This window comes from Schistocerca gregaria, chromosome 2 (genome assembly GCF_023897955.1).
Source record: "Schistocerca gregaria isolate iqSchGreg1 chromosome 2, iqSchGreg1.2, whole genome shotgun sequence".
NCBI classification, from domain to species: Eukaryota; Metazoa; Arthropoda; class Insecta; order Orthoptera; family Acrididae; genus Schistocerca; species Schistocerca gregaria.
This window is the reverse complement of record NC_064921.1, coordinates 1050790544-1050814760: the sequence shown is the minus strand read 5'-3', so window position 1 is coordinate 1050814760 and position 24217 is coordinate 1050790544. Positions and strand designations below refer to the sequence as shown.

Below are 24217 nucleotides of genomic sequence, written 5' to 3'. Positions count from 1 at the left end.
TTCCTAGAAAAGCTGCCAGCCAACATATATCCTGGTAAAGGAAGCCTCTGAATTATCTCCTGATTTAAGAAGTGTTCAGATATACCAATAATTTCAGAGTCAACATCTATAAGCAGTTCACTATCTTTATCTCTAATACCTTGTATATTTCGGTATTTCGATGAAATATACTAATTTCCTCATTACTCGGATACCTAAGCTTTGTCAAAAGTGGTTCCTTTGTTATAGAGACTTCCCTTAAGCAGGAATACCTATTAGCTGACTTCAATCTAAAAAAGGTGCAGCTCTAACACCCACAACTACCGGAATTTTCCCATGAGTGACCTCACCACCCCCACCTATGCTGTCACCTATAAGCTTTGCCAACCTCCCCTTCCCATACCTGTTGAGGTGCTGGCCCTGTCTAGTGAACCCCGTCCTGCTGATAGACTCCACCGACACCACTGAAATATGACCCATGCTTTCTGTCATCAGCGCACCCCCAAGTTTCATGTTATTACGCCTGACGACTGTATTAAGATGAGGCCGATCGTGACGCTGAAACAGTTCCACGAAATGCACATTCGTGTTGCCAGTCTGAGTGGCTATCTTTTCCAGGTCACCATCTATCTCATACTCCCCATCCCTATCAATACCATTACCAGCCCCACCCACTATCACTACCTGATCCTCTTTAGTAAAATCCCTACATAACCCCCTTATGTTAGCAGTCACCTGAGCCAATCCTGCATTAGGCTTCACAATGCTGGTGACAGGGTACTCACTCCCCAATACTTCCTGCAACTTCTGGTCTACACCTCTACCATGAGAACTACCTAACAGCAGAACCTTCTTCTTTCTCTTTGATTTTGCAACTGCCCTAGCCACCGTAACTGCTGAGGTCTGCTGCATACTCCCTACATCTACAGCTACTAGAAATTCCTCTCCACTAGACTCTGACAGTTGGTCACATCTATTGCAAACACCAATAGTAAAACTATCTGAAAATCTCCTTCTCCTAGCAGATCTCTTGCCAACAACCAGCTCCCATTCCCCAACCCCCTTCTCCCTCCTGTGCGTTTTTCAACTGCATGTGAAGGGCACAGATCTTACACTCCTGCTCCTCTATCAACTTACTCTTGCTACATAACCTGCAGTTCCAGGAGAGGATCTCACCAGAATGCCCACTGGCTTCCCCACTGCATTCCCCCCAGTGAAAATACTTCGAACAAGTCTCACACCGCAATCCACTACTCACGAACCTATGGCAAAGCCCACACTTCTCACTCATGGTAAAATTTTACACTTATTGAAACAAGAAAACTACTTATCTAAGTTCCGCTACTACAATAAGAAGATGTTAAAAACCTGACTACAATAATCACAGCTTACTCTACAAGGGAAGTAACTACTATTATTAACAGTATTAATCAACAAAAAATGAGAATATAACAAAAGCCTAATACAGAAAGAGAATCAAACGTCTAATGACACAGTAACGAAACTGAAAACTGTTCCCAAAAGGTTCTTCTGAAATTATTTCACCAGAAAACAGCAAGCACTACTAAACACCAAGACTACTAAAGTTCCTAAATAAAACCACTATACACACACAATTAATTAGTACTTAGCTTTCGATGCACCACTACAGCTGCAACTGGTTAGCGCGGAATGTAAACACAGGTAAGAGGTTAACTTGCTCGATACGAAACACTCACAAATATCAGGTCACAACACAAGAAACGCAGAGGTGAATGAAGAAACCACTAATAAGTCACTTATATAGTAAATAATATCTGAAACCTAAAAATATATGAAAACTTAGAGAGCGATGTAACAAGCAGTCACTCGCTTATGACCCATAATTTTTATTAATGTAGTTCTATCTTATTGTGTATGTTTATCAAGTATAAGTCTGATGCAGTCTGTTCGGTAAGAGTAGTATTTGAAGATTTGTTAATAAAGTGGTAATATTAATAATAATAATAATAAAATGATGATGTAAATAAAATAGAAAGAAACTTCCACATGGGAAAAATATATTAAAAACAAAGATTCCAAGACTTACCAAGCGGGAAAGCGCCGGCAGACAGGCACATGAACAAAACACACAAACACACACACAGAATTACTAGCTTTCGCAACCGATGGTTGCTTCTTCAGGAAGGAGAGGGAAAGACGAAAGGATGTGGGTTTTAAGGGAGAGGGTAAGGAGTCATTCCAATCCCGGGAGCGGAAAGACTTCCCTTAGGGGAAAAAAAGGACAGGTGTACACTCGCACACACACACATATCCATCCGCACCCTTAGCTAATTAACAGTATTCTGCACCATAACAGTAAGTAGCCGTTGTGAACATAGTGTTGATCCATGTGCAGTATTGTGCATAGTGATTGCTAACATTATTTACAAAAATGAGCTAAGAGGCTATACCTGGTTCTTCTAGTGACTCGCCTCAACTTTCAGGTTACATGTGTGATGCACTGACCCATTACATGTGTGTTTCTTGAAAAAGCTATGAGGTGGCTGCTCTGGGAGGAGGAAGCGGTGCCTGCCTCAGCGGCCAGTGTGCTATGAGCTGATCGCAAGCTTCCGCTCCCAGCTCTCTCCACTCGGGGGCCGAGTAAAAGTGTGTGATCAGTACACACTAACTAGAATATGCGAGAATATCTGACAATAAATGTACCTCCACTATATAAAATGAAGCAAAATTAGCTAACTAGCATCAGAAAAGTAGTGCCGATAATGTCATAATGTTGTTCTAACATGAAAACAATGATGATAACTTCAGTGCACAGATACAGAATAATAATTTGTTTCAGTGAATAAATAGTAACATAGTAAGATTTTTTAAAAGTTACACCCATTTTTTGTTGGTCTAAAAGAGACTTTCAAAATAAAAAATAATTTATCAAAGATTAGGGGAGAGAGTGTTGGGACAACAGATACGTCAGTAAGGAGAGGGAGGGAGGGGAGAGGGGGGAGGGGGGAGGACGGGGGGTAAGGTGCAGTGTACAACTTCAAGGGCAATATTTAGGATGATTTGGATTATATGTGGGATGCAATCGAACAGTCAGAGGGAACTTTATGTCACTGAGTAACTCAACACAATAGAACACTCAAGCAGTGTTGCCACACTAAAAGAGGGAACTGGAGTCAAGGTAAGAAAATGAGACACACCCAAAAATGCTGAGAATTTTAGGAGGATAGTGTGGAGTTCAGATTGGTAATTAAAGACTTCCTATCGCATTATGGAGAAGAAATTTAGCAGAGGCAACATACACACACTCACGCAATGCAGCTCACACACACATGACCACAATCTCTGGCAGCTGGAACCAGATTGTGAGCAACAGGGCATTATGGGAGAGGCAGCCAAGTGGGGGTGAGGAGGAGGTTGGAGCAGGGAGGGGGAGGGATAGCAGGTAGGGGTGGGGCAGAGTAAAGTGCTACTGGGAGCATGCAGGGGTGAGGTGGAAAGCAGGGGGCTAGATGCATTCAAGAGGTTAGATGGAGGGTGGGGGAGAGGGGGCGGGGGTTAGTGGAAAAGGAAAGAAGTAAAAAGTCAAAAGACTGGGTGTGTTGGTGGAATAGAGCACTGTGTAATGCTGGAATGGAAACAGGGAACGGGTTAGATGGGGAAGGACAATGGTTAATGGACAATGGCTAACAAAGAATGAGGCCAGGAGGGTTACGGGAAATTAGAATATGTTACAGGGAGAGTTTCCACCTGTGCAATTCAGGAAAGCTGGTGTTAGTGTGAAGGATCCAGATGGCACAGGCTGTGAAGCATTCATTGAAATGAAGGACTCATTTCAATGATTGCTTCACAGTCTTTGCCATTTGGATTGTTCCCACGAACACCAGCTTTTCTGAACTGCACAGTTGGGAACTCTCCCTGCAATATATCCTACATTCCCATAAACCTTCTAGCCTCCACTTTCATTAGTCATTGTCACTGCCCCATCCAGCACAACACAGCACTCTATTCCACTAACACACCCAGTCTCTTTATTTTTTATTTTACTGCTTTTCCACTAACTCTCCACCATGCCCACCCCCCTCTCTCTCCCCCCATCTCCATCTAACCTCCTGATTGCACCTAGTTGCTCCACCTCATCCCCACATGATCCCAGCAGCATTTTACCATCCCCCACCCCTACCCGCTATCCCTCCCCTTCCCCACGTGGTTGCCTCTCTGATAATGCCCCACTGCTTGCAGTCTGGCTCCAGCTACCAGAGACTGTGGTCATGTGCGCATAAGTTGCATTTGCTTGAGTACGTGTATGTGTGTACGTTGTCTGTTTATGTCAATGACCTTGTTGACCAAAGACAGCCTTTTTTTATGCCTTTCTGTGACTCAGCATTTCGGCTATGTGGTGACTAGCAAAGAGTCCAGTTTGATGGATATGTGTACTACACAGAATCAAAATGCTGTCACTTCATATGTGTTGTTTCCCTATCTCTCTGATCGATTGCTACTAGTTGTACATGAAGGACTTACTATATGAACCAGAACTATGGGGTTGCCACAAGGACATGTTTTGGCACTATTCTGTTTGATATCCACAATGCTGACCTAAGTAGGCTATTGCTGGAGGAAGTGGAAGTTTTGCAGTATGCAAACAATGTAAGTATTTAAACTGAAAGTACATCCCTAGGAGAGTGTAACTGACAGCCACAATGTTCAAGCTCCAACAGTGGCTCACAATAAATGGACTGGATGTATCCACAGATAAAGTAGTATTGTTCTTGAGGCATAGAGCAAATATTCAGCCATTGCAACTATATACCTGCACTACATCCCTTCAAAGATGGTAGTCAAATACCAGGGACTCTTCATTGATTGTAAGCTAACCTAAAAGGCTCACACTTCCAATGCATTCATGCTTGATGCACATGAACAAACTTTCCACCTTGCCAGCAGTATCTCTGTGCCAAATTGAATCCAATATGAATCCTACAATCTGAAATCAGTCACCTCGAACCTAACCATACAATAATTTGCTGGATACTTCTGGATCACTAGAACTCTTCGTCCCCTACGCTAAGCATATTTAGATATTCAGGAGATTTCAAGGAAAATCTTAAGAGCATCTGGACTAAATAGCTTTAGCATCCCATTCCCATTGAAATTGTGAACTTAATAACTGGTGTTCCTGTGCCCATGTGGCTCACATTAATAATAAAACATTGGTGCAGTTCGTAATACAGTATTTTAAGGCAGTATTCATCTGTACTGACAGCTCCAGAGCCAGGGACTCTATTGGAAGTACGTACTGCATACCATGTTTGCAGAAATCTGGGCTGTTCAAATTACTAGCACAGGGTGTTTGACTGAAATCCCCAGTGTATACAGGCTTATCAATGAGTTGGAATCAGTTGATAAAAAGAAGGTCATTCTTTTAATTTCATTTAGGTTAAATCACACTGTGGGGTAACTGGGTGAAGCTGTTGACCCCAATCACTGCACATCTCTTTATGTGAGTACGAGAAGCAACTAGTTGTCCACCAGAATGAATGGCCACCACGACCTAGCCACGTACAAAGATGACCAGCCAGTGGCACAACATGCAGCTGAGCACAACATGCTTGAATTTGGTGGCTGCCTAACAATCTGGGCCATGTGGATCCATCCCTCCACCACCAGCTTTTCTCAACTATGCAGATGGGAGTTATCCTTGAAACATATCCTTCACTACTGTAACCCTCTTGTGCTCAACATCCATTAACTTACTATCACCACACCCTCTACCCAACAGATTCCCATTCCTCCATCCTGTCTCCCTTCACACTCCACCTCTCTCCATCACCTTCACCCACTCATCGCACCCAACCGTCTCCAGTACCTGTGTATAACACACCTAGCTCAAGTGCCTATCACCTGTCTCTCCCACATTCCTAACCAGTAAACCTGCTGCCTCCATCAAAGCCACTAACTTCTCCCCTCTCTGTTGCTATCCACCCCACCTGATCCAATCCCAACCTGACATTAGTCCATCTGCCAAAATGCAATCCTGGAAAAGGATTTATTCCGAAAGATAACAAGTTCTCCTTTTCTTTCTCTTTTGCATGTGACTAACAAGAACTCAACACTTCTGCTATTCAGGGAGTGGTCTCATTTACTTCCAAAGTGTTTACATTCAGCCAGAACTTTCCCTGCAGTGTTTACATATGATTTAGATTGTAACCTTTATGAACTTTTACATCTGGTTATTACTATAATAATCTGACATGTTCTACATTCTAGTGATACACTTACATCAAGAATCAGTTGCACCTGAAAATAAATAAATAATGACACAAATAACACATTAGTACTCTAAGATGTACTCACATGGTGTAGTTATAATCCTGAACTGTTTAAACAAATCTTCACAGGAAACTTGGATACTATTGTCAGTTATTAATTCTAATAGCCCTTCTCTGTAGTTTGAAGACTGTGTCCACATTTTGTGTATGGGACCCCGAAAAATGATCCATAGCTAAAGATGGAGTGCATGTAGGAATAGTGTGTAATGATAAGGCATTATCTGTTACACCCTGATGTCAGTGTCATCGGAGTAACGTGGCACAGGCGCCATGTGATGTCACTTGGTCCCACAGCAGGACAGAGCTGCCCGACTTGCCTTCCATGTGTGCCCCTCTCCAGCCCTCTTTGGAAGATTCCAGACACTGCTATTGCTTATATAGGCAGAACACATTGCCTGACAAGGCAGTCAGTGATTTCAACTTGTGATGACTATGGGAGAGACAGCTATTGAAAGCCTGAGTATTTTATTCAAGATGATGCGGCTTGTAAACTGAGAAGATTTTACTGACTGATATCAGTACTCTAACAGAATAGCAAGCTGATGACTTTTTTCCTAGTGTATTTATGTGCATCCCACTACACAAAAATTTTGAGTTTGCTGCCTGGACAATATACTGTATGTAATTTTCATATGAATCTGACTTTACAGAATTATTTTCCCTCTTTATGCAGAAATTAATGCTGTTTGTTTCTTTATTTTAAGTGTATTTTGGTGCTTGAAGAACAGTTCTAAATGTTATTTAGGGTTTCATTTGCTTCTTTAGACTATAAGTTCTGGTGTTTTATCTGTGCTTATTATATTACTGTCATCAACAAAAATAATTTTCTACGTGGGTCTAACATTGTGTGTAAAGTTATTGGTATACATTAAAAACAATATTGGTCCTAAGTTGCTGCTCTAAGGCATTTCTGTATTAATATATTAGGGATTTCATGCAAGTTTCACTAAAAATTTTAATTTATTTGGAGCCTGTGCTACCTCTACCTTTTGTAGCCTCTTTTTTCTGATTTGATCAGAGCCACTATTTGCAGTTCCTCCTCCGACAATTTTAGCTTTTTAGCCAAATTCTATGTCAAGCAGTATCAAAGGCCTTTGATAGATGTAAAAATATACCTCTGAAACATTCATCCTTGTGTAGTTCATCAAGTACCACTTTTGTAAACTCCACTATGACTGATTCTGCATTTCTACTACTCGGAAAACAAACTGAGTTTCACTGAGAATATTGCATTTGTTCAGGCAATTCATTGGTCTGCCTTTTGTAATGGATTCTGTAATTTTAAGAGTGATTACAGCAGCAACTAGGCTTATAGTTTTCTATCTTCTGCATCACATTTTTTTGGAAGAGACACAATCCTTACCTACTTCAGAAACATGTCTGTTATATCTGTCTGCAATATTCGTTCCAAATTATTTTTATGTCAAATATATGACATTAATTCCTAACATTTTGCCAAGCAGCTGATTTACTATTACCAGAGGTTAGAAGTAAACTGCAGATGTTTGCTTTACCTCTCTCTTCCCGCCCTTCTGGTTTTCAGTAGAACAGTAGGAACAGAGAGGTAAAGTGAGTTTGCAATAAAAGCTTCATTTGAAACTTGCTGGCATATTAAAACTGTGTGAAGGGCCAGGACTCAAACTTGTAACACTGCTTTTCTACTGCTGACATGTACCATGACAAATTACAACTTGCCATCACTGCTTCAATTTTTCCATTACCTCTCCCTACTTTCCAAGATTCACAGAAGCTCTTCTAAATATTATGGTGAACTAACACTTCTGAAAAAAAGGACCTGTGCTGGAAGGCACTAGTGCTGGAAGGTACACAGGATAAAACTATGTAGTTAGAAGTACTCAAATTCATTACTGAATAGTGTGTGCATTCCCCTCACCTCGTGCTTCTGATGGGAACATTACAACCACAGAAGCTTAACTGTAGTCCACAGTGTCTCATCTCTAATTCACTTATACCTGTTTTAATTAAGTGGAGTGGAGTAACTGTACTACTTAACAGGTGGCAGATGCTAAAGATACAAACCAAAAGTTTTGGAACCAGTGAATCTATTTCTGTTAAAAGACAAGTGGTTTTCCTAGAGAAAGAACATGTTGTCCTGAGACCTAGCATTTTGTAACTTTTTTAAATGTCTGTTTTGTTAATATTTGACTTGTGTGATTTTGGTGACTGGTTTCTTAATGTAATTATTTTGTTTGTTTCATTGTAGGTGTTTTAGGTGGATATGTTGGCCTTGCAATTGCACAATCTCTGATGTTGACAGGAATGCTACAGATAGCAATCAGAGAAACAACGGAAGTTGTCAGTCAGATGACATCAGTGGAAAGAATTCTACAATACAATGACATTGAGAGAGAGCCACCTTTCGAATCTGAATCAGGTATTTCGTCTAATGTTGTTAACCATTATACATTCTGAATATCCTATTGAAAGTCTGCAGATTTGCAGGTGCATAAGCAGCTTAAGTCAGTAGTGAACAGGTTCTCTTCATAGGAAGGGCAAACAATAGGACCACAGTAAAATTAACTGGGACAGGAACATAATTCTATGGAGGTATCAGTTGTGTTTCTACATCTGCATACATACTGCACATACAGTGTACCACTACTAATCATTTCCTTTCCTGTTCCACTAGAAGAAATGATGAGAGAAAACCGACTGTCTATAAGCTTCTGTAGAAGCCTAATTTCTCTCGTTGTATCTTCATAGCCCTTACACAAGATATATGCTGGCGACAGCAGAATGGATCTGCAGTTGGCCTCAAAAGCTGTTTCTCTAGATTTCTACAATAGTGACTTGCAAAAAGAGCTTCACCTTCCCTCCAGGGATTCCCACTCGAATTCACACAGCATTTCTGTAATACTAACAGAAACATACCTAGTAGCACACCTCTGAATTGCTTCGGTATCTTCCTTTCAGCTGACCTGGGAGGGATCCCAAACAGTTACCTGTACTCAGGAATGAGTCACACTAGCATTCCATATGCCATCTCCTTTACAGATAAGCTACACTTTCCCAAAATTCTCCCAATAAAACTAGGTCACGCATTCATTGTCTGTACTAGCAACCTGACATGCTCATTCCATTTCATATCGCTTTGCAATGTCATGCCTAGATATTTAATCGATGTGGCTGTGTCCAGCAGCATGCTACTAATGATATAGTCAAACATTACAGGATTGTTTTTCCTACTCATCTACAATACAGTAACTTATATTGTTCCACTTGCAGAGCAACCTGTCATTCATCACACCAACTAGAAATTCGCGCCGCCTCATTCGATTCTTTCACTCGTAGATAATGTACACACTACCCTGGTGAAAGATAAGGTGCTGTCCATGACATGGTTGAAGCTGGACACCGTAGTATATAGCTTACGTTTGGTTCATTAGCTGTTCTGTATATGTCTTTTAGATGGTTTTTGACACTTGTCTTGACAAATTATAGACTAAGCATCCATCTCTGCCACAGTAACACACAAACAGTCAAAATATGGATGTATATTGAATACAGTTTATATATTCACAAACAGTGTATGAGCAATACTTCCCTTCTTTGGGATAAATTGCAATATATAACACAAATAATTACCAATTTATTTTTGGCTAATACCCAGTTGTTGGCAGACCATGGCACAGATAGGACAAGCGCTGAAGGAAAAGAAAATATAAATAATTGTTAATATCATCAATTACAATATTAATTACAAGAACATATTCATTTTATGTAATTTCTTTATTGGAACCAAGTAAATACAGATGGTGAGTGTTCATCAGAGACAAAGGTATTGTCGGGAGTGCCCCAGGGAAGAGTGATAGGACCACTGTTGTTGACTATAAATGTAGATGATTTGGCGGACAGGGTGGGCAGGAGTCAGGAGTGTGCGGTTGTTTGCTGATGATGCTGCACTGCACAGTAAGGTGACAAAGTTGAGTGGCTGTAGGAAGATACAAGACCACTTAGACAAATTTCCCGGTTTGTGTGATGAGTGGCTATCTGGAAAAATATACGTTAATGCAGATGAGTAAGAAGGATAAACCTGTAATGTTCAGATCCAGTATTACTAGTGTCTAGTTTGACACAGTTAAGTTGTTTAAATATCTGGGTAAACATTGCAAAGTGATGTGAGGTGGAACGAGCATATGAAAACTGTGATAGGAGACTACATGTAGGATGCTGGTGCGACCTATTCTTGAGTACTGTTCAAGGGTTTGGGATCCATACCATGTCAGATTGAACGAAGATATCAAAGCAATTCAGAGGAGGCCTGCTAGATTTGTTACTGGTCGGTTCAAACAAAACATAAGTGTTACAGAGATGCTTCGGGTACTCAAATGAGAATCTCTGGAGGGAAGGCAGCATTCTTTTTGGGGAACACTATTAAGAAAATTTAGAGAGCTGGTATTTGAAGCTGACTGCCAAACAATTCTGCTCCTGCCAACATACGTTGCGCTTGAGGACCACGAAGATATGATATGAGAAATTAGAGCTCATTCGGAGGCATACAGACAGTCGTTTTTCCCTCACTGTGTTCCCCAGAGCAGACTGCATCCACTGCCAGCTCTCCTTTGCCTCTCAGTACAGGCGTCAAGGAGCTGTTCCCCCAGAAGATGACGGCATGATGAAGAAGGTATTGGGATTCATCAGACAATGCAATACTCTGACACTACACCGACAACCAGTGTTGATGGTCACATGCCCATTTCAGTTGTAATTGCCGATGTCGTGGCATTAACATTGGAACGTGCGTGGGTCATTGGCTGCAGAGGCCCATCATTAGGAGTCTATTCAGACACACTTTACTCTGCCCAGCGCATTCCCCCACAGTTTGTCTCCTGACCTGTTTTACCAGTTTGCCCAGCCTACGACGTCCAATGTCTGTCATGAAGGGTGGCCACCCAACCCCATGACACCAGGATGTGGTTTCACCTTGGTTACGCCAAGTGTTGGAGATACTCACATAGTGCTTCTTGAACGCTCAAAAAGTCATGCAGTATCCAAAATGCTCTTGGTGATCCTATGGGCTATCCCAATCTGTCCACAGTCAAACTCAGATAGATCACGCACCTTCCCCATTTTAATCAAGGACAGCACTCTCACTGACACTACAAGCACTGTCTCGTGGATGGGTTTACATCGATAGTGGTCATAATGTTCTGGCTGGCCAGTGTGTGTTTTCTGCTGGCCACTTAAGTTGCAACACCATAAAGATGGCATGCAGTAGAGGCTAAATTGGCATAAAATTTACTGTGTACTTGGATATCTAAATGATACATCTTTTGACATAACTGGACAAAATAGATAGGGGAACACCATCTACGTGCTGTATATAGAAAAGATCTTCCAGCATGTTTGTCATTCATATTAAATTTGAATATTAGTTGTTTGCGAGAAGATCACATTATGATACAAATAAGAATAAATGTCTATCTGCATGTGTTGGAATTTGACAGCAGTACAGTCATTCCCCATCAAGACTGTATTTAATAAATTGTTGATATTGCTGCTCATGTTGGTCAACATACCATTGGTATCACATGAATATGGAATTGATGGATCCCTGAGAGCCATACTTAACACCATGCAGGATCTCAACAGCCCCATATGACTAGCACCTCAGAGGAGATGTTGTTCACCTGTCTCTGTAGTATGGTACAGCCACATCACTTACCTTGAGTGAAGAAATGGGCTTGTTTGCAGGAAGACGTGTACCCACACTGATAGTGTTGTGACATCTGGGATACCACAGATTGTCAGCACTGTGACCATTGTTGTGACTTTCCTTGACTTGGTAGCACAGAGAGGTGTGCTAACAATGAGGCACCCAACACCAACAGTGGACACAGGAGTGCCACAATGTTGTCTATTAAAACATTGACTACCCATGCATAGTGACGGATGTTTCACCAACAGGCCAGGCTATGGTGTCAGATGTAAGGTTTTGCTATGACCACTGCTGGGCACACGGCATTTGTCATGTTCATACAGACCTGGTGTGATGATATGGCATACTGTTGGTTACACAACATGATAACCTCTGGTTTGAATAGCAAGTAATTTAAAGTGCAGGTGTTACATTTATGAAGTGGTTAGGCCAGTAGCTATACCCTATCATCAGTGTCTCTACTACGTAATATTTCAACAAGATAACGCAAGACCTTATGTTGCCCATGCTCTTGTGACGTACCTTGATACGGAGGGTGTTTGCCTATTGCTCTGGCTAGCATGTTCTCCTGGTCTCTGACCCAATGACACTGGCAAAGGACAGATGTGAAAGAGATAAGAACCTTTCTATTTGGTAGAGTATCAAGATCTAAAATCTAGTCTATCTGTTGGCTGCTCTGCAGAACTATCAGTGTGCTGCTACCTAAAGAATAGTCATTAGACTTCAGAAACTAGTTTCATGGAACACAAAAAAGACGAAAAATTTGTAGCTTTTGGAGTTATCCTTTGAAGAGCTAGAGTAAAAAAAGAAAAGGAAAAAAGTGCCCCCCCCTTACACACACACACACACACACACACACACACACACACACACACAGAGAGAGAGAGAGAGAGAGAGAGAGAGAGAGAGAGAGAGAGAGTGTGTTTTAGTGTAACTCATCAAAGGGTAACTCTGAAAGCTAGCGTGTGTGTGTGTGTGTGTGTGTGTGTGTGTGTGTGTGTGTGTGTGTGTGTGTGTGTGTATCAATGATTCAATGCTTTTCGGTGAGTGGTCTCTTTTAATTCGAAAGCCATAATGGTGTGTTGAACCTTTAGCATTTCTACCTAAAACATGAATTGTTCTTTGCGTCTTGTTGACTTGAATCTTTGAGGTATTTGTCTGTGATGTTTTCACACTGCTGTAGCCTCAAAGGTAGTTCAAGGGGATTGAAGAGATTGGTAACCTGTCAAGCCCATGACTTCAACTCCTGAAATGTTAATATCTGAAATGACACATTTGTGTTCCTAAGGATTTTGATTCAATTTTTCTTCACATTCATTTTTGCCTTTATTTATTTGGGTATGATTAGAAGATGGTGCAGATGTAGAAAAGGTGATTGTTGCATTTGTTTCACTTATCTGTAAAACAGCAGAGGCAGTTATACAAACTGTGTGGAACTTCAGAATATGGTTTAGTGACAAAACTATTAAAATATTGCTTGTCAATTAGATTATAGGAACGTCTGATAAATGAAGCATAAACTGTTGTTATCTGCACTTTTTTGTGCCATGTCAATCATACACTAATGCTGATGACTGGACATACTCGCATACATAGATGAGGTTCTAGATTTTATGCAGCATAGATGCCCACTATAATGGTTGCTTGTAAGGGCAGCAGTGGCAAACTGTATAGTTTCCACTGCACAGATAGGAGGAAATGTGACACCAGAAGAGTCAACATGTAGTGTTACAAACCAGTTACTAACAGTATGACTACAAGCATGCATAACTCAAGATTATATTCCACTCACAATAAAGCACTGTTACTGGGTGTTGCCATCAGATTTGATGGGGCAATATTGGTGAATAGTGACAGCCATGGTACTGATGTGTACTTAATAGTTCCTGTCACAATCCTCATTTAGATATATATCTATTATTTTATTGATACAACTACTTCTACTTCAAACAAGAGAACTGTATTCGGCACCATGATACTCAAGTGCCTGTGCTGTAGTTCTCAAGGTCTTTGCATTAGATCCCCAGCTAGCACCAGCCAGTTACCTTAAAAAAATTCAAAATATTTGGGGTGTCGACTATGTTGTGATATTTCATTGCAGAAGAATATATCCTGTTGGTTGGGTGGAATGAGCTAATTTCTGTTTTATTAGAGGTCAGGCAGAGTCTCCATTTTTTGTGATACTGGTCAAGCTTTCCTAAGTTGTTACTAAGTGTTTGTTCACAATCTTTGAATGTGTTGCTTTGAGTTGGGCGTAGCTAAACTTTTCAGTCAGTGGTGCTATGTCAGTGGTGTAGATGTTAAATAAAAGTGAACGCAAACCTGAGTTATGTGGGAGACTATTCTTTACAATGTAGAATTTACTTGCAGGTCCTCCAATGTTAATTTTAAAAGAGCAGTTTTAAGCATGTTTTCCATTAGTGCAATGATCTTTGAACTTGGAATGGGTTGACTTCATTTATGCATTGAAACATCCATCCAAATGATGTGATGCTGCTGTGAGGTCAATAAATACCTTTGAGGTTTTCTTTGTTGCTTGGAAGCCCACTTCTATAAAGGATGTCAGGGTGAGAACCTGTTGCAGTATCTTCAGTCTGCATGAAATCCTGCTTGACATGGGGTGTGGAGTGGGTAGGAGGTGTTACAACATAAATTGTAGGAAGTATTCTGTTACACAAAAGTCTCTGCAGCATCTTGTAATAGACACTTAGTAGCACAACTGGATAATAGTTTGCTGGATCTAAAGAAAAGCATAAATGTAGCAATAATTTTTACATTTTTAAATCACTGAGGGATTTTTCCACTGTCCAATATTTCATTGTAAAATTGTACTGAATATTGTAGTGCTTTTCCTAGTTATTTAATGAACTTGGAAAATATGCCATCCAGGTCAAGGTGGTGTGGACTGGTGTATCCCAAAGCAGTGGTTGCTATCTCACAGAAATACTTGTGATCTTGAACTGCAAATTTAATAATTTTATGTATTCTACATGTATTGTTTGTACAATAAAGTTTGGGTGATTTGGGAAACTGTCCTAGAGTATTCTTTTTTCCTGACACGAATGCCCACCATTCCCAACACACACCCATATGTGGCTAAATCATCCTGGATGATTACAACTCTGGCCACAGCTCTGGGAAACTGTGCTCCCTGCCCCAAAATCTCTCTCTCTCTCTCTCTCTCTCTCTCTCTCTCTCTCTCTCTCTCTCTCTCTCTCTGAAGTAGAATGTTCTTCTAAATCTTGAATGTTTCCAGCTGTTTCTATGCATTTTTATCACTAAATGCCTCAGTTACATAGTTAGTGGTTACTTTTACTACTTATACTACTTGTAAACTCAAGACTCAGATTCACATTGATTGCTTTTTCTCTCAGCACATGGTACACAGTTAAAGATTTCTATTTCTCCCTCAGAATAAATCAGAGACTTTCTCATCTAAATCAGATAAGTTTCAATTTAATATAATGCATAATGTTTTGTGAAACGGTAAGAAACAAAGCTGCTTGATCATAGAAAAGACCACTATATAATTCACAGAAAGCCTATTAAAGACCTTAACAACAAAAAGGATGGCACGAAAAAGATTTACAATAGTATAGACAACATATAATATATTACACTGCAAGACTCATACCCAGTGCAGGGCAGAACCTACCAAATATGGGTATATTTTATATTTTCTCTATGTACCTCCATAAAAAGTTGAGTAATCACTTTATAAGGTTGAAGTGCTATACGTGCAGATTCAATCTGGTATGTAAATTCATTGCATTTGTGTTTGGATAATTATTTTAATTTACTACTTTTTCTTCTGTGCATATTCTAGAGAGTGCAGTTGCGTAGTTTCCTTATTTGGAAAGTTTCAGTTCTTAGAATACTCTCTGTTCGATCTATTAAACCCATAAAAAAGATTCGTGAACATCTGATTTCTACTAAGGACCTGCACCTTTAATTAACCACGCTAAAAGTGTACAAAACCATGTGCTGTATGCGACTATGTAGCTCTGTAACTTCTGTGAGAGACTGAATGCCACAGCTGCCATTCTCAAATTATTTTTGTCTGTCCTGTTGCCAGAGAAATGTAGCATCTCTACTTTCACATTTCTAGAGGCACAAACCTTTACGATGTTCTATGGTTTTTGCCCACTACCTTTTACACATTACAACAGTCAAAATTCTTCTATGGAGTAGAAGGAGTTGTCAAGGAGAAATTTTCTGAACTTGTTATCAAATTTCCTGCAGGTCCTTTAATTCCACAAACCAACCAACCTTCAGGTTGTAATTATGAACCTCATCGTTCCTTTTGAACTGTAGTGGATTATTTATAAGAAACTTCATGAGGGAATAAATATACTGCGAAGCAGTAGTCAGAATGCCCAACTCTTTAAACAGGTGTTTACAAAATGATCATGGGTGAGGACCATATTTTGCCCAATGAAGACTTTCTTCCTTAAAGATGAGTTACACCAGAACATTATTCCATATGATATTATTGAATGAAAATATGCAAAACATGTCAACTTACTGATTTGTCTCTCCCCAAAAGTTTGCAATGATTCTAAGCACAAATGTAGCTGAACTAAGTTGTTTCAGGAGTTACAAAATGTGTTTATCCAATTTATTCTCATCAATATCAACCCCTAAAAATTCTGAAGGTTCCACTCTATTTATTATTTCCTCGCCATATGTTACACTTATCGCTGGTGTAGAACCTCCAGATGTGCAGAACTGAGTATGTTGGGTCCTCTTAAAATTGAGGGGGAGACCATTCGCAGAAAACCAGTCAATTATACTTTTAATAACTTTGTTTAACATTACTTCTCTTACTGTACATATATGAGGTGCATTGAAGTTCTAAGGCCTCCAATTTTTTTTCTCCAGACTGAAAAGAGATAGAACACATGCGCATTGTTTTAAAATGAGGCCGCGTTCATTGTCAATACGTCCCAGAGACGGCAGCACCGTACGGCAGATGGAATTTTACCGCCAGCGGCGAGAATGAGAACTGTTTTAAATACTTAAAATGGCGATTCCTTACTTGAACAGCTTGCAATAATTCGTTTTCTGAATTTGCGTGATGTGAAACAAATGGAAATTCATTGACAGTTGAAGGAGACATGTGGTGATGGAGATATGGATGTGTCGAAAGTGTGTTCATGGGTGCGACAGTTTAATGAAGGCAGAACATCATGTGACAACAAACCGAAACAACTTCGGGCTCGCACAAGCTGGTCTGACAACATGGTAGAGAAAGTGGAGATAATTGTTTTGGGGGATCGACGAATGACTGTTGAACAGATCGCCTCCAGAGTTGGCATTTCTGTGGGTTCTGTGCACACAATCCTGCATGACGACCTGAAAATGCAAAAAGTGTCATCCAGGTGGGTGCTGACGGATGACCACATGGCTGCCCGTGTGGCATGTTGCCAAGCAATGTTGACGCGCAACGACAGCATGAATGGGACTTTCTTTTCGTCGGTTGTGACAATGGATGAGACGTGGATGCCATTTTTCAATCCAGAAACAAAGCACCAGTCAGCTCAATGGAAGCACACAGATTCACCGCCACCAAAAAAATTTCGGGTAACCGCCAGTGCTGAAACAATGATGGTGTCCATGTTCTGGGACAGTGAGGGCATAATCCTTACCCATTGCATTCCAAAGGGCACTACAGTAATAGGTGCATCCTACGAAAATGTTTTGAAGAACAAATTCCTTCCTGCACTGCAACAAAAATGTCCGGGAAGTGCTGTGCGTGTGCTGTTTCACCAAGACAACACACCCGCACATCGAGCTAACATTACACAACAGTTTCTTCGTGATAACAACTTTGAAGTGATTCCTCATGCTCCCTGCTCACCTGACCTGGCTCCTAGTGACTTTTGGCTTTTTCCAACAATGAAAGACTTTCTCCGTGGCCGCACATTCACCAGCCGTGCTGCTATTGCCTCAGCGATTTTCCAGTGGTCAAAACAGACTCCTAAAGAAGCCTTTGCCGCTGCCATGGAATTGTGGCGTCAGCATTGTGAAAAATGTGTACGTCTGCAGGGTGATTACATCGAGTAGTAAACGCCAGTTTCATCGATTTCGGGTGAGTAGTTAATTAGAAAAAAAATCGGAGGCCTTAGAACTTGAATGCACCTCGTACTTGGATTGATTACAATACTAGTGTCATCTGGAAAAAGAACCAATTCTGCTTGTTGTATTCTAGATGGAAGATCGTTTACATATATGATGAACAGTAGTGGACCAAAGATTGAACCTTGGGGAAACCATACATGATTTCTCCCCCATCAGAATTATGACCGTGGACTATATTGCTTGAATTACTGAATACGACTTCCTCCATTCTTTTGGTTAGATATGACAGTATCCGTTGGTTCACTTTACCATCAATCCCATAAAATGTTAATTTCTCTAGGAGAATACTGCGATTCACAGAATAAAATTCCATATAGAGGTTGCAGAAAATACCAGCTGGTGCTATTTTATTATTTAATGCCTTTTAAAATTTGGTGACTGAACGTGTAAATGGCATTCTCAATAGAGCAACCCTTCTGAAACCCAAACTGTAATTTGCTAAGGATACGATTGTTGCTAAGGTGAGATACTATTTTAGAATACATCATCATCTCAAAAATTTTGGAGAATGATGTCAGCAGTAAAACACTTTTCTAAAAGAGGGGTTTAACAATGGCATATTTCTGTCTCTCTGAAAAAAATGATCTGAGTTAGTGATGCATCACATATTTCAGATAAGACTGGGCATATTATACAGGAACAAATTCTTAATGCTCTATTGGAGACACCAGAAAAGCCAGATGAGCTTTTATTTTTGAGAGAATGTATGATTTTCTTAATTTCAGAAGGAGACATTGGTAATACATTCGTATGATAGAATTTTATCAAAGACACTTTTTCAACATATCACTGTGATTTTGCTCTTGAACTATTCTATTATATTTAAGAAATTATTATTAAAAGCAGTTGCTACTTGTGACTCATTGCTCATATCCCTTCCATTCGTGCTGTTCTGTGACTGGTTGTCCTGTCTCTCACTTCACTACATTCCATACTGCCTTAAGTCTGTTGTCAGCAGTATTGGTTTGTGACGTTATGTTCATGTTCATTGATTTTTTAATAACCGTAGTAATTTTGAGTACTTTTTGTAGTGTGCAACTACTGCAGGATCCCAACTTATTCTTGCCAAAAGATACATTTCCCTTTTCCTTTCACAATGTACTTTTAACATAAACAAATATATTAAAAAAGATGCTGTGACTTACCAAATGGGAAAGCACTAGTAGATAGACACAATAAAAAAAGCACACAAATATCAAGCTTTCACAACCAACGGTTGCTTCATCAGGAAAGAGGGAAAGATGAGAGGATGTGGGTTTTAAGGGAGAGGGTAAGGAGTCATTCCAATCCCGGGAGTGGAAAGACTTTACCTTAGGGGGGAAAAAGGAACAGGTATACACTCGCACACACACACATATCCATCCGCACATATACAGACATAAGCAGTCATATGTAAAGGCCTTTTACATATGTCTGCTTGTGTCTGTATATGTGCAGATGGATGTGTGTGTGTGTGTGTGTGTGTGTGTGTGTGTGTGTGTGTGAATACCTGTTCCTTTTCCCCCTAAGGTAAGTCTTTCCACTCCCGAGATTGGAATGACTCCTTACCCTCTCCCTTAAAACCCACATCCTTTCATCTTACCCTCTCCTTGCCTCTTTCCTGATGAAGCAACTGTTGGTTGCGAAAGCTTGATATTTGTGTGTTTGTGTGTTTTTTATTGTGTCTACCTACCAGTGCTTTCCCATTTGGTAAGTCACAGCATCTTTTTAATATATTTTTCCCATGTGGAATGTTTCTTTCTATTAATTCATATCATTAATTTTACATAAACAAGATTGAAGATGTTTCTGGGATTTCACACTATGCTCTCCTTTGCAGCAAACTAGTACATGTCTACATTGTACGGACCAGCTGTGTTTTATCATCACTGCAGCAGATTTGGGGTAATGGGTTGCATTGGATGGAATATGTGAGAAGAGGAATGAGGTGCAGGAGGGAAGGGATGGAAGGGTGGCTGAGCACTGTTAGGGAGAAAGAGCAAGACAACAGGTTATGGATGTGGCACTGGTGAGACTACCCTGGCACTAGCAGGTGGAATTATATGTGGCATACATTGAAGTGGACGAGTAGGTTGGGAGATTCATAGGTAGTTGAAGTGCTGGAGAAGAAAGTTGTCCAGTTGGGGCTTCTATTATCAATCGCCATGTTCATAAATGAGTAACATCCCTGCCACCTCTCTGATAGTGGTATTCCTCTGTCCCAATATGCAAAAAACCTGTTCCATTCCTTATGACACAGCAACTTGTTGTCGCAGTAGTCGTATTCCTATGAAAGACATAAGTGTGAGAAATTTCTTTCCGTTTACCTACTGTATTGTATCCCAGTCCTGCCACAGGCATATCATACCCTTTTGGTAACTGGGGCACCGGTGAAAACAGTCATGTCATATAGCAGCTCTGTTGTTAGCTTTGGCACAGCCTTTTATGTGCTGTCCACCCATTGATTGTCCCTGCACACAGTTATCGAGAGCTGAGTTGGCAACCCAGTGATAGGAAATGCTACTAAGCACAACATACTTGACTTTTAATGACTGCTTCGCAACCTGCGACGTATGGATCCCCCCAATATCACCTGCTCTGAATTGCATTGTTGGGATTTATCATTACCACACAACTTCTGAACCCAATATCCTCCTGGAATCAGTCTCCTGACCTCAGGCCTCCTACTTCATCCCTATGCACTTCATTTGCTTTCTCAAGTGGTACATACAATTCTCTCTGCGTGTGGCAGGGTGAACTAGCTGGAATCGCATGCCTATCCTCTTCTCTCTCTCTCTCTCTCTTTCTCTCTCTCTCTCTCTCCCCCCCTCCCCCCCCCCTCCTCCTCCTCCTCCCACCCCAGCCTGCCCCTCCGCAACACAATCTCCCCTTTCCCTCACCTCCATTATTCTTCCCATTCACCTCTCACCTGCTGCATGACCTCTTTCCCTAACTGGACTGCACTGCCAGGACAATGTACTTGGGAAGGGAAAACGTAGCCCTGAGCATTTCTGTGTGTTTTGTATCAGTTAGCTCCAGACGAGGACATTGTCTGTACACTCAGCACCATTTCAACCTTTTTTGTGTGCCTGTCAATCAGTCAGTGCTTCCTTCCATTATTTGTATTACACCCAGGATTTTCTAGTGCCTCATATTATTGTTCTAACACATGTAACTTAGGTACGACCATTTACTATTTTTCAGCTGGTATATTTTAACTTTTTTATTTGATGGTCATGGTCTGATACACCATTTGTTGTGGTCCCTGCATCACTATAATATGTGGAGCCTAAGTAGAAAGTGCTATTACCATCTACTCTGGCTGAGAATGACACCATAGGGCATAAGTTGAAATTAGAGTAACTGTCTAAGATTGCCATTGTTTGGAAGTCCATGTTAACCTCTCAATAAACAACAATTTTCTTCTTCTTATTGTTAAACTGTGTAAAGACTATTTCTAGATGAGGAAGAAACTGTGGAGTATTTCTTGCTAATGATCTACAAACTTCTAATTGCATGAGAAAGCATTTCTAGTTCCAATTTATTGGAGATACTGATGCCTTTTATATCAATTGGTATTTGCTTTTGTCTTTCTATATTCAGTATGGTACTTGATTTTTTATTAATCTTGTCACAATAGTTCTGCATATTTTTGTATTTTCTGGATCTACCATTGTTGTAATTACTGATTAATTGTGGATTCATTGTTCTGCCCTTGATGATAGTGTATGAGATACTGGTCAATACAATTTGGCAACCAGCTGTGTGTGTTCATGCATAGCATCTGTCAGATTGGCCATAATTAATAATGTTTTAATACTGACTCCCATATTCATTGCTAATCACTTTTTGTTCACCATTAGAAACATATCACATAAAGTGATATCATGTGAGTTAAACTAATGGAGCTTTATTACAGGCAGGAGACCACCAAAAGTCTGGCCAGATGATGGAGTCATACAGTTTGTTCATACATATCTACGATATTCTGCATCAGATCCCCCAGTTCTAAAAGATCTCCATTTTACTATAAAATCTGCTGAAAAGGTAAACTTACTACACTTGTTTTATTAAGATGATTATTAGGGAGTAATATTGACTGAACATTAAGGAAATTGCATGAATCACTGGAACAAAAATAATACATAACTCTTAAGTGACATGAGTACAAGGTAAAACAAGATTGTAATTTTTTTAACCATAAATAATGAATAACTAGTACAACTGAAACCACAAAACAAGTATTTTCAATATAAAATTATGAAGAGATAAAGAGAGAAATAGTTTATTATTATCAGACCATAGCAGACAGGTTATTTAATCGGGGTGAACAGAGAAATGTATAGAAGGAAAATAGACGGTTTATAAATTAAGTTGGGAATTCATCCAGACCAAGGAGACGGCAGATAAGGACAAGAAGGAAGTCCAAAATGAACTACCAGCAGGAAAGCCCCAAGCATCACGTAATTCACAGATCCCACAGTTGATTCTCCACCAACACGTCTGAGGCTATCAGCAATTATCACAAGCTTCTTCAATCACATTTATTATTTACATGAAGATGCTTTGAAAACGACAAATTTTTTGTCATTTTGATGCAGTTCATAGATGTTTTGGAGTGCAGATTCTGAGAAGTGCAGTTGTCACTGGTATCTGCAGTCTCTTCATACCTACTGCTGAAAGAGTATCTCCACTTAATGTGTTTCTGCAAGATTCATATTTATGTCATCATATATGCTTTGTTTCTTTACAATGAGTTATCCTTCTTCTCACATCAGAATTGAAATTTTGCATGTAACACCATCTTCAGCCTTTTTCTACAAAAACAGCTTCCAGAACTTGTGTTACACTAAGCTCAAGTATCTATTAACTGCTTTATTTTCACACGCTTTGTTTTCAAGCTCAACTCTGTCATAATGAAATTGTCATGTGATAAACAAAACAGAAAGGTATATTGGGCATACCACGCCCAGAACTCAACAATTTAGTCATCTGGAAGAGGACCTCTGCAAAGACTGTTGAAACATCAATTTTAAGTTATTTTAGAAAAAACTGCAGCTTCAAATCTAAAACTGTTTTATTCAGATCTACTCAAACTGTGTAAGTAGTTTAGCAATCTTTGTAATTAGTTGATAGTTTGGATTACAAAAATAGCCTAACTGGTTACACATTTTTGAAGGCTCTACTATACCCTATGTGATCAAAAGTATCTGGACACCCTCAAAAATATATGTTTTTCATATTAGGTGAATTGTGCTGCCTCCTACTGCCAGGTAGTCCATATCAGTGACCTCAGTAGTCATTAGACATTGTGAGAGAAGCAGAATAGGGCGCTCAGCGGAACTCACGGACTTCGAACGTGGTCAGGTGATTGGGTGTCACTTGTGTCACATGACTGTATGTGAGATATCCACACTCCTGAACATCCCTAGGTCCACTGTTTCCATTGTGACAGTAAAGTGGAAACGTGAAGGGACACGTACAGCACAAAAGCGTACAGGCTGACCTCATCTGTTAACTGACAGAGACTGCCAACAGTTGAAGAGAATCGTAATGTGTAATAGGCAGACATCTATCCAGACAATCACACAGGAATCCCAGACTGCATCAGGTTCCTCTGCAAGTACTATGACAGCTAGGCAGGAGGTGAGAAAACTTGGGTTTCATGGTCTACCTGCTGCTCATAAGCCACATACAATACCTGTAAATGCCAAATGATGCCTCGCTTGGTGTGAGCAGTGTCAGCATTGGAAGATTCAACAGTGGAAAAACGTTGTGTGGAGCGATGAATCACGGTACGCAATGTGATGATCCAATGGCAGAGTGTGGGTATGTCAAATGCCCGGTGAATGTCATCTGCCAGCGTGTGTAGTGCCAACAGTAAAATTCGGAGGTGGTGGTGTTATGGTGTGGTCGTGCTTTTCATGGAGGAGGTTTGGACCAATTCTTGTTTTGCATGGCACTATCACAGCACAGGCCAACACTAATGTTTTAAGCACCTTCTTGCTTCCCACTGTTGAAGAGCAGTTCGGGGATGGAAACTGCATCTTTCTACACAATCAAGCACTTGTTCATAATGCATCACCTGTGACGGAGTGGTTACGTGACAATAACACCTCTGTAATGG

At 40.3% G+C, this 24217-nt stretch overlaps 1 protein-coding gene across 1 annotated transcript in view; it reads left to right on the top strand.

Annotated features, from left to right (window-relative positions):
* The window catches only part of LOC126335571 (ATP-binding cassette sub-family C member 4-like), a 309710-nt gene that overhangs the window by 259485 nt on the left and 26008 nt on the right, over positions 1-24217 (top strand). The window contains exons 20-21 of the mRNA XM_049999000.1: positions 8515-8685; positions 22010-22137. Coding sequence (XP_049854957.1) covers positions 8515-8685; positions 22010-22137 — 299 coding nt within the window. The remainder of the gene's footprint in view (positions 1-8514; positions 8686-22009; positions 22138-24217) is intronic.